Consider the following 11,906-nt stretch of genomic DNA (forward strand, 5'->3'; position numbering starts at 1 on the left):
TGTGATCTCTCTCTGTCAAATAAATAAAAAATTAAAAATTAAAAAAAAATCTTAAAAAAAAAAAAAGAATGAACTAATGATATACACAGCAGTGTAGGTAAATCCTACAATGTTAAATTGAACAACAACAAAATTCAGACACAAAACTACACACATGGCTCCATTTACGTCAGGTTCAAGAAGAGACAAAACTATTTGATGATAGAACTCAAAATAAATGCTTAACTTTCATGAGGGAAGGTGTGGATTGGGAAGGGACACCTTCTGGGGTGCTGGAAATGGGCTCTGTCTTAATTTGACATATATGAAGTCATTTAGTTATATCCTTTAGATTAATATACTTTATGTATATTATACTTCAATTATTCTGGGGTTTTTTGGAGGGGGGTTGCTTCTTGTTTTGTTTTGTTTTAAGAGAGGGAGAGAGAAGAGTGGAGAAGGACAGAAGGAGAGAGAGAATCCCAGGCAGGTTCCATGCCCAGTGTGGAGCCCGACATGGGGCTCAATCTCACGACCCTGAGATTGTTATCTGACCTGAACTGAAATCAGGAGTCGGCCACCCAACCAACTGCACCACACAGGCACCCCTGTACTTCAGTTACTAAGTGGGAAAAAAAAATTATGTAATTTGTAAACTGGACATTAGGGGCGCCTGGGTGGCTCAGTGGGTTAAGCCTCTGCCTTCGGCTCGGGTCATGATCCCAGGGTCTGGGGATCGAGCCCACATCGGGCTCTGCTCAGCAGGAAGCCTGCTTCCCCCTCTCTCTCTGCCTGCCTCTCTGCCTACTTGTGATCTCTCTCTCTCTGTCAAATAAATAAATAATCTTTTTTAAAAAACTGGACATTAAATGATTTTGGGAAAAAAATCTTCTTAGAAGGAAGCCTTCTAGTGACTCAAAGAGAAAATCTACTAGAATTCTAAGTATTATTTTTTTAAAGGAAACTTTCTATGAGGTAATGTTTTTTATAAATTTATTGAAATACAGTATATACCCAAAAAAGCGCATGAATTGTGAGTATATAGCTCACTGAATTTTCATGAAGTTTACAGCCTGTGTAACCGGCACCCAGATATTATCAGAATCTCAGAAGCCCGCTCATGCCTTTTTCCAGTCCCTACTCTCTACCAGGGGTTATTAATTTTAATGTCCACTGCGGTTAGAACATCTGTGCCTCATTTTACCTCCCTCCAAATTTGGTTTGATAACTTCCCCAACCTACCTCCTCCCTAAACAGTGCAATTGTCCCTCCTCCCTCCCCTTTTCATTAGCAACCAGGTCCTAAAGGTTGTCTGGAGCTATGTGAGGGCCAGTGTGGCCACTAGCACCTAAGGTCCCGAACAAATTAACAGTGGGAAGTGGTTTGTTTTATTACAACATGACCATTAAATTCAAACTTCCATAGTCTTCCTCCATAGCCTTTTTTAAAGGGTTCTGTCTGGGGGCACCTGGCTGGCTCAGTAGAGCGTGCAGTTCTTGATCCCAGGGTCGTGAGTTCAAGCCCCGCACTGGGCATGGAGGCTACTTAAAAAGGTAGGGGGCATATGTCTGTAGGAGATATTGGGTTGCCTTATCACAGTCTTACACCCTGTCTTTTCTCATTAGAGATTGGAGGACACTCAGGCATCTGATTTGGAACAAGAGTGAAAAATTATTGCAGTCCTTGGAACTTACATAGCACTACAGTGCTTCTATAAAGATTTCAAGTGATTTTTCAACTCTTAATCTCATTTATATAGCATTCATCCCTGAAGGATATAGCCAAAGAGCCTAACTCCGCATTCCTGTTGAATGGGCGAGTGAAGTATGGATCCATGATCGTGGTAGAGTGATAGCATGATTTACATGAGTCACTGTGGTGCTCTTTCCAGTAAATTTGTACTACATTTAACCAGCTACATATTTCCTATAAGCAGCCCCTTATAGCATTCTGTGTTCTGTTGGTCTCTTCTCTTCAGGAGGTGGCCCCAAAACCTGTCGTGATCTCTACCCCAACACCTACCATCGTGCGTCCTGGCTCCTTGCCTCTCCACTTGAGCTATGATCCACTTCACCCAACCCTTCCCTCCCCAACTTCCGTCATCACACAGGCTCCACCATCCAACAGGCAACTGGGGTAAGTAAAGCAGGGAGAAACAGTGAAGCCTGAACCCTTTTGTACTTGGTAAAAACAAAAAAACAAACAAACAAACAAAAAAAAACGGACTGTTTTTGAATACTCAAAATGAGTCAGTGAGATTGTCTCTCAAAATAAAATATCCCCCTGTAACCAGAAATCTCCTTCACGTTATTAGTAAGCAAGCTGGGATTTATTTGGGAATAATACTGCCTTAATTTAGAGGTTTAATACTTCTTTGATCTGAAAGAAGAATCTTTAGAACTTTAGCAAGTTAATCATAGTGGTGGAAGCCACACAGGAAAGTAAATTTGGTTCTTGGCCTCAATCTGTACAAGGTTTGGGGGGCATTACTGAATGACAGGCTGAAACCCATTAAGTCATCTTTTTTGAGTCTGGTGTTCCCGTTAGTCTGGGGCTCTTGGTCTTTGCTACCCCTAATTTTGTTTGTCTGTCTGTCTTCATTCCTGGCGTGGTCCATACATATTTCCTAATGAGATGACTTGAGCTCCTGTCCCCAGGGACCCATGGGTTAAGAGGTTTTTGTCCGGATTTAGCCTCTTAAAGCTTATTGTTCTCTGGACCCACTAGGAAAAATACAAAGTGACATCTTTTGGGGCTAAGATAGAGCAGTACGTGCAAATGGCAAGAGAAGCTTACTCATGTTTGGCTATCATATGACGTAATTCAGCTTTGCAAAATGACAACTTTCATCCAAGTCCTGGCTAAGGCAAGACAGAATTTATACATGCCAGTGGTAGGGATGTTTTGTTGTTCTGACATCTTAATAGGATTAGCTTCCCACCAGTTTGAGTTCAGTGGTGTTTGCTTAATTTGCAAGGTGTAAAGATCTTACCATTTCTGTCTGTCTGAAAGGTAAGTAGCATTCACTGGTTTTTCCACCTTCATGAAGGTGTCAAGGTTTTTTTTTTTTTTTAAAGATTTTATTTATTTATTTGACAGAGAGAGATCACAAGTAGACAGAGAGGTAGGCAGAGAGAGAGGGAAGCAGGCTCCCCACTGAGCAGAGAGCCCGATGCGGGACTCAATCCCAGGACCCTGAGATCATGACCTGAGCCGAAGGCAGCGGCCCAACCCACTGAGCCACCCAGGCGCCCCAAAGGTGTCAAGGTTTTATAGTGTTGCCCTGTAGCTTCCATAACTAGAGAAGCATGGGCAATCTGCTGTAATTATAGAAGGAGGGTCTATAGACAAAAGGGTCTGTGTGATGAGCATTTCACTTCATGTTTCCTCAGGTCTCCCACTGGCTCCCTCCCTCTCGTCATGCATCTTGCTAATGGACAGACCATGCCTGTGCTGCCAGGGCCTCCGGTACAGATGCCTTCTGTTATATCGGTGAGCTCTGTAGTTGGGGCAGCCAGCCCTACCGACACACTAATCCCTCCCTTCCACCTGAATGCTCATAAACACACATGAGCCCCAGGGAGACATGGGCTCTGGTCTGTATTAGTTGAGCGTGGCAGCCTGCCTAAACTCTTTGCTAACCTCTGCCAATCCAGCGCTGTGGAACACTAGACAAAGACTCATCTGGACAATTGGCTCCTGGTCTAGGAATTGATCTTGTCAGCCTGCTGATTGGTTGATTTCACTTGGCACTCAGCGCCTCCCACATTACCCACCACTTTCCTCAAGATACAGCCCCAGCCGTTCCCACAAAAATTGTTACAGCACTGAAGGATTAGATTCCCTACCGTGTGGTACTCCATGGGGAAAGGTGTTTCCCAGGCTGTCCCTCTATGCCCTATGGACAGACTGCACAGAACAGGCCCTAACATGCCAGTCTCCAAAGCACTTCATTTTGGAAAGCTGTTGCCCCCCGACTAGTATTATGTTCCCTTCTGGTTTTTCCTCCTCCTCTTGATCCAGCTGGCCAGACCTGTGTCTATGGTGCCCAACATTCCTGGTATCCCTGGCCCACCAGTTAACAGCAGTGGTTCCATTTCTCCCTCTGGACACCCTATGCCATCAGAAGCCAAGATGGTGAGTACATCCCAGCTTGGGGCAGTGTTGGCCCTTTTAAAAGAAGTGTTATCAGCTAGGTTTTTCGAATGAGCCAGGCAGAGAAACCTGGGGCTTGCAAAGCTAAAGATACCCTGTGGTGGGGTCTGGAGAAGAAAAGACCCGGATTCATGACTCTGTCTCCTCTCTTCCACCTTTAGAGCCTGGTACATAGACCATGGCAGTGAAAAGAAGCAGCACAGATTGTTTGGAGTGGAATGCTTGCTGTTTCAGTTCCAGGGTGACAGATGGAGGGTGGACGAGTGGGCAGGAGAGCTGGCCAAGAGGTGAATAGCTGCATAACCACCACCTGGCTGGGTTCCAGAAGAGAGCTTTCATCTGGACTCTATTACTTCAACAGTCCCCACCCTCCAACTGTGCCCAGGATGGTAGCCAAGGAACAGAGTAGGCATGGTAGGGATCCAGGTGCACATTCTCCCTGTCATTTTCTTTTAATTCCTCTGTTAAGGGCAAATTGGCATGGAAATTTTAGTGATCTGTAAGGTCAGTATTAAAATCTAAGCCCACTTTTCTCATCCTTGATAGAATCTCACCCTTGGCAAGCTGTTTTTTATTGTTGTTCCCTACAGAGACTAAAAGCCACCCTGACCCACCAGGTCTCCTCAATCAACGGTGGGTGTGGAATGGTGGTAGGTACTGCCAGCACCATGGTGACAGCCCGCCCTGAGCAGAGCCAGATCCTCATCCAGCACCCGGATGCCCCGTCCCCTGCCCAGCCACAGGTCAGTTGGGCCCTTCGACAGGGGAGCCCGCTGTGTCACCATTACTTTATGGCACATCTGTTTTGCGAGGAGCAGAAAAATTATAGAAGAGCGGGTTTCACTGTCTGTCAAATAAATAAATAAAATCTTAAAAAAAAAAAAAGAAGAGCGGGTTTCAGTCTTCGGGGCATCTTTTTGCACTTCGGTTCTTGTTAACAGTTTGACAGTAGTAAGACGCACCAGGCTTTACCTACTCTTCTGTTGTATTTACATCAGACAGGCCGGAGAAGGCAGAGCTGGCACAGAGGAGGTCTCAGTTTTTGGTCTTTGTTTTTTTCTATATGTGAATGATGTATCTGCAGAACCCTCTAAAGTGTAACAGAACCTGACTCAAACCACTTTTTGCACCAAAGGAGGCTCCCCTAGTCGCTTTCCCATGAGTTAAGTCTTACAAAAAATAAACGAAGCAGAACAAAGACAAAAACAAAAACCAAGAAACATACCTGATTAAGTTTTGTGGCCAAAATTGGGTAATAACAATACATGAGTAAAACGCGATGTCACAGTGCTAAGATGGCTCAGTAAACAGACATAATAAAACACATTTTCCTTATCAGTTTAGTCCCTTTCTATCACAGAGCAATGAAAGGAGTGGTGCCATTTATATGCCCTGATCTTTTCCCAGGGAAGCCTCAGTTTTAATAAGTTTCTTTGACAACTGAATAGGCCTTAGTTTTTGTAGTATCTGCGCTGGACAGGTGACAACAACCTGAGATGGGTTTCTAGAATGACATCTTTGTCCAGCCCCTTTTTCTGATGTCACCACCTGCTTCGTCAGTTACCACCACATGTCCTAACATTTAATGTCCATATGCCGCCTTAAAGCTTGGCCAACAGCAAAAGCCTTCATTTGAGTTTTCTTATTGGAAGCTAAGCTTGCCCTCCCTCCTGTAACCCCTTCCAGTGCCAGTCCCTGGAGATGGTGAAGCCATAGCCGCCTTGCCTGAGTTGTGCTGCTGTCCCTCGTAAGAAAATGATGGGGGAAAAAAAAAGGACTTTCTTTTTAGTTACTGCTGATTCCTTTCTTTCTCACTCTTCCCTTCTTTCTCTTGGTGTTCATTTACCTCTCTTCCCTGCGTGAGAGAATAGGAACCTACCATTTCCTTTCTCCATCCTCCTAAAGCCCCAGTCTTTCATGTGCTCTGTTGAGCTCAGGACAAAGAGAAAATTGAAAATCTCAAGAGAATTAGTATAAACTTCCCATATTACAGTGAGAAGCAGTGACCCAAGGCCTCCAGCTCATTAAATTGAGTTTTAAATTTCTTCGCCATTTTTTCTTTTGGGAAAGATAGTATTAGTGTAAATAAATAAAATTATTTCTTGATTATCTGTATTAATGGGGAACATGAATTAGTAGGGCCTGAAGTGGAATAAGATTCTGTTTTTTATAAGCTCACGCTTAGTCTCATGCAACTGATGTGAGCTCTGTCCCTTGGGAACTACTAATATAGATATGCTCTAATAGCAGCAGATCCAGGAAGAATTTATTTTTGGCATTGTTTTACATTATACAGTTTCTTTTATACAGATGGCTGAGCTTCCTACATTTTAATTTTGCTGGTTATTAGAAAGTTGGTCTATCTTTTCTGAACACATACCAGCTAATAGAAAGGGAAGACGATCCAGAAGTACTTTAGTGAGAGAGGACACAGCCTAAAGTTTCAAGACAAAAGGCAGTCCTAGTCTCCAGTATGTAAAGGGATTCAAAATGGGTTTTTGTTTAAGAACAAACAAGGGGGGAGGGTGGTTGCTGAGGATGATTAATAACTGACTGTAAATAAGAACGTACTAATCCACATCTCTCCATGATAGCCAGTATCTCACCTGTAGTAAAGTCTTTTCTCCTCTTCTGAAACTTGTTGTTTATATATATTGCTTGTCCAAATCAATGATTCTCAAGTATCTTTATTCCAGTCTCCCTAAAAATTCCCCAGGCACCCACCCCCCATTATAGTTTCCCCACCTACAAGATTCCCTGTTGTTATGAAACAAAAAGTGATGCTCGCCTCATCTTATCTGTCTGTCTCAGAAATAGTCAGTTTTCACCTGAGCTGTGGTCTAAGTATGGGGCTGAGAAATCTGGAAGGAAATGGGGAGGCAGAGAGAAGAGAAACTCAGGGACATGGTGATGAGACTTGCTGTGGTTACAGAGACTGGTACGTCCCTCTGCCAGATCTCTACCTGACATCAGGTTGAATTTGGAAAGGGTTGACGTTCCCTTCAAGTAACTCCTCTTCCTGGGCCCCAGGTCTCACCAGCCCAGCCCACTCCCAGCACGGGAGGACGGCGGCGACGCACAGTGGACGAAGATCCTGATGAAAGGCGGCAGCGGTTCCTGGAGCGCAACCGGGCTGCAGCCTCCCGCTGCCGTCAAAAGCGGAAGCTCTGGGTGTCCTCCCTTGAGAAGAAGGCAGAGGAGCTCACTTCTCAGAACATTCAGCTGAGTGTGAGTGGGTCCTGGGTGATTATTGGGATTGAGGAATCTGGGAAGTGAGATGGAATCAGAAAAAAGTGAAACAGTATAAAAGAAGACGATAATTCTTTAAATTAGGACAGTTCCAGAAGCTGTGCCAGGAAGAATGCCGAAAGAGACTCTTACCAGTCAAAATTGAAATCTCTTCCCCAGGGGTTGGAAAAGACTCACCATCTACTCCTGAACCTTTGCTAGAGTCTGAATCACCCACAGACCCATTTGGATGGAGGCAATGGGTACTCTTTTGGGATCAGTCGAATCCAGCTGGGGTCGTGAAGCACTCAAAGGAAAATGTATTTGCCCCAGATAATGCAGCTTAATGAAAGAAGGGAAACCACACAAGCACAAATAGAAGAATTATAATCCAGATATTTTCTTGAATATTATTTCTCCTTCTTTTGATTACTTACTAAGATTTCATTGCAAAGGTGTATGAATATATTTATGTATATAACATATGTATACCTACATGCACACACAAGTGTATAGAACAAAACCAAAGTTCCTCTTCAGTATGCCTTTCCCAGTCTGATTTTTTTCCTGTGGATGAGTTTGGTGTGTACCTACCAGACATAATATGTATTTCTAACTATTTTTTTCACTTATACTTTTTGTGGAGTAGTCAGGGAGGGACTGTGTGTTTGTTCTAACATGTAACTGGGTTGATAATATCTCCGGAGACCTGGCCATGTGTCTAGAGGATCTTCATTTATTTAATAGCTCTATGGTAGTATGTTCTCTAGTGTGGTTATATTATAAGGTACGGATATTTACAATGTTTCTAATTTTTTGCCAGAACAGCAATGCTATAGTTAACATTGTGTGCACTTGAGCAGGTAGTTTTGTTAAACAGATTCCTGGAAGTAGGCTTTCTTAGAGGACATATGCATTATTAATTCTGGTATGATTATGTTTATCCTAAGTAGGAATAATGTGTCCATTATAAATCCCCACTTTTCATTATAAGCAGCTCCTGTCACTGAACTCATGACTGTGGTCCTGAGCTGTCTGAAGCCTTACAGGATGAGGAGTCTCCCAGATTCAGGGGAAAAAATCCAGACAGCATTCTGTCCTCACCGTGGGGACAGCCATGGGGGTACAACTGTAGAGCGTGCATTTTCTTGATTTCTTTTCTTCCCTCCCTCTTCAGAACGAAGTCACGTTGCTACGGAATGAGGTGGCTCAGTTGAAACAGCTACTGTTAGCTCACAAAGACTGCCCGGTTACTGCACTACAGAAAAAGACCCAAGGCTATTTAGGTGAGTGGCTCACAACCTAAGCAAGGTTAGTCAGCCTCAGTCAATAAACTGCATGTACCCAGTGTCTCAACTATTTATAGTTTTATAATCCCATTCTGAATGTTCAGGAGGGATCCACACTGATGGGTGAGCAGCCTTTCTGGATCAGCTAGTCCTAAAAAATAATTTTGTTTCCATAACCATATAGAATTTTCCTAATAATCTATCATAGTTTGAGATAAAGGGTGGCAATATTTATCGGATGCCTGTGTTGTGTTAGGCACTCTACCATCTGCCCAGTTCTCTCATGAAATAGATAGCGCCTCCATTTATACACAAGCAAACCACAGAATAGTCATGTACCTGAAGTTACACAGTTGGTGAAATAGCAGAGCCAAGATTCCCATCTAGGTCTTTCTTATTCCAAAGACACTATCTTGGCCTCAAGAGAGTATAAACAACAGATGATACATTGGCATTTGCTAAGCCTTGTGCTCTGGGGGTATATTTTATCTTTCCAGTGATAGACCAATGGTAGTTTTAGTTTGTAACCTATGTACACACATAAAATAGTGCTAGAAAGAGATGGTCATAGAGTCATGCTCGGGACAGTCACAGTCCTGAAATTAAAATTACTGTGAATAATTTGCTTGTGGACAGTGAACGCTAATAAATCATTTTCCTGTACAAATTTAATAAATTTCTAGAGATTTTGGCATCAGATTTTGATGTATTGAATTATTTTTCCACTAGCTGTCTTTATCATTTCAGAGATGCGTTCCCATAGAAAAAGAGTAACCACATCACTCATTTTAAACATCTCTATTTAAATTTTAATTTTAATATGTACTTCAGGATACATTCATTCATTAAGCAGATACTGATTGAGCCTCTTCTGTGCCAGGCACTGTTTTATATGCTGAGGATATAATAGGAAACCAAATAGATTTGATTAAAATCCCTGCCCTTGAGGGGCTTATATTTTAGTAGGTGAGACAGACAATAAGCAAGATAAATAGGTACAATATATGGTCTATTAGATAAGAGTAAACGCTTGGAAGAAAAAACAGGAAAGAGGAATATGAAATGTCGGCAGCAGGGTTGAAATTTTAGATGAGGTAGCTTTTTTTTTTTTTTTTTTTTTTTTTTTTTTTTTTAAATTTATTTTTTTTATTTTTTTTATTTATTTTATTTTTTTATTTTTTTCAGCATAAGAGGTAGCTTTTGAATAAAGACTTTAAGGAAGGGAGGGAGCTGGCTGTGCATTTATATGGGTGAAAACGTACTGCTAAAGGGCAAAAGAGCAAATGCAGAGGCCCAAAGTGGGAGTGCATGTGGCATATTCCGGGAACATCAAGGGGGCTAGTGTGGCTGGATTAGAGAAAACCGGGGATGGAGAGTAGTTGGAGATGAGGTAGGGGAGCTAACGGGAACATTTTCATATAGGGCCTCATCAGTCCTTGTGAGGACCTCGTCTTTTACTCGACGTAGGGGGTTGGGGGAGAACCATTCGAGGGTTTTTAGAATAGAAGTGACATGACTGGTCTGACTTAGGTTTGAACAGAACCACTCTGTTAGAGAGTGCAGAGCCACCCAGGCAGGAGCAGGCAGTCTGTGTAAGAGTCTGTGGCAGTCACACAAGCAAGCGGTGGTGGAGCTTTGGGCCAGGAGGGTGGTAGAGAAAGTGCTGAGAAGGGACTGAATTCAGGGTGTATTTTGAAGTTAGAGTGATGGGGCCTGATGACGGGCCCTACGGAGTAGAATAGACAAGAAAAGAGTCAAAAGCTGCACCGAAGTTTTTGGCCTGAGCAACTGCAAGAGTGGAGTTGCCATTTGTGGAAGTAGAGGAAAGTGTAGAACCAAGTGGATGAGGAGGTGTAGCTGCAGCCCAGAGTTGGACAAGCTGGGCTTGCAGGTGCGGGTGTCAAGCAGAGGCTAGTTGTGTGGTCCTGCGGTTCAGAGGATAGGCTGAAGGTACGGCTTTGGGAATCAGCAGCATGTAGTTCGTTTTTAAAGCTACAAAACCAGATTGAAAGAGCACAGCCAGAAAGAGAGAGGTAGTCGCAGGATCAAGCTCTGGGGTACCCCAATGTTTAGAGGTCAGAGAAAGGAGAAGAAACCTACAAATGAGGCAGAATGAGCCTCCCAGAAGGCAGGAGGAAGATAAGCTGAGTCGTGAGTGTGGCATTCTGGAAACCAGGAAAAGGAGGTGTTTCCAGAAGTTTAGTGATCAGCATTTCAGATCCTTTTGATGGGGTAAGGAAGGCAAGGACTGAGTTTTCATCAGTATGGAGTCTGTATTCAGTAAGTTTTCTGCCCAGTCCCTTCAAGAACTTTTGAGGGGCAGGCAATCCATTAAACTACTTATTTGTTACAGCAAAGATATATCTGGTTCCTGCTGTGTGGTGTAGACACTGTGGTAGGTATTTGATGCAGGCCAGTGACACACTGTACCTCTGAGAGGCTCAGAGTTCTGAGGAGATACTCGTGTCAGCCTGTGAATAAGGTAAGCACAGCTAGCCCAGTCAGCGAGGCCCTGGAGTGGGAGCTTCCTGAGGACAGGGCTCCTGTTTCAGTCAGCACATACCTCGGTGCTGGCGCATGCAAGATGCTCAGTCAGACAACGAATAAATGAGTGCACTCTGAAAGCACCCGCCACGAGACCGCGAATGGCATGAGCGCAACAAAGAAGGCTTCGCAGAGGAGGTTATGTATATCTGAATCCTGAAAGGAGACCCAGACATTCACCAGGAGAGAATCAAAAATACAACCATTGGTCGTTGGCCCTTATTTATTCCACACATCTCTGTTGAAGCAGCTGTGGAGGCTGTGATGTTTCATAAAATCTGACTGCAGAGCCACATGGAGTTGCCTCTGCATGCAGCTCAGATATTTGTGGTCGTGAGTAAGATGTTATCATCACTTTAGGTGAAGTGGCATAGCCTGTAATAAATGTTTTCAGTCATTAATGCCTAGCGGATTGACAGGAGGATCCAGCAGGTGTCTTTGTAGTTTGTTGTAGTAACTGGACTTGGCCAAGGACTGGTGGGTCGTTCATAACCTCGCCTGAGTGTAGCTTGATATTTATCAGGCTTACCTGTGGGGCAAGTGCATGCTAAAGGAACATAAAAAAATAATGGAGGGGTGCCTGAGTGGCTCAGTGTGTTAAGCCTCTGCCTTTGGCTCAGGTCATGATCCCAGGGTTCTGGGATCGAGCCCCACATCGGGCTCCCTGCTCGGCAGGGAGCTTGCTTCCCCCTCTCTCTGCCTGCCTCTGCC

General features: G+C 43.7%; 1 protein-coding gene across 10 annotated transcripts in view; it reads left to right on the forward strand.

Annotated features, from left to right (window-relative positions):
- The window catches only part of LOC125106028 (cyclic AMP-dependent transcription factor ATF-7), a 97,040-nt gene that overhangs the window by 73,973 nt on the left and 11,161 nt on the right, over positions 1 to 11,906 (forward strand). For all 10 annotated transcript variants that reach the window (XM_047739462.1, XM_047739464.1, XM_047739463.1 and 7 more), the window contains 6 exons: positions 1,958 to 2,115; positions 3,372 to 3,471; positions 4,003 to 4,116; positions 4,725 to 4,877; positions 7,165 to 7,362; positions 8,540 to 8,648. In XM_047739462.1, the coding sequence (XP_047595418.1) occupies positions 1,958 to 2,115; positions 3,372 to 3,471; positions 4,003 to 4,116; positions 4,725 to 4,877; positions 7,165 to 7,362; positions 8,540 to 8,648 (832 nt within the window). The remainder of the gene's footprint in view (positions 1 to 1,957; positions 2,116 to 3,371; positions 3,472 to 4,002; positions 4,117 to 4,724; positions 4,878 to 7,164; positions 7,363 to 8,539; positions 8,649 to 11,906) is intronic.

The sequence above is a fragment of the Lutra lutra genome, chromosome 8, assembly GCF_902655055.1.
Source record: "Lutra lutra chromosome 8, mLutLut1.2, whole genome shotgun sequence".
NCBI lineage: Eukaryota > Metazoa > Chordata > Mammalia > Carnivora > Mustelidae > Lutra > Lutra lutra.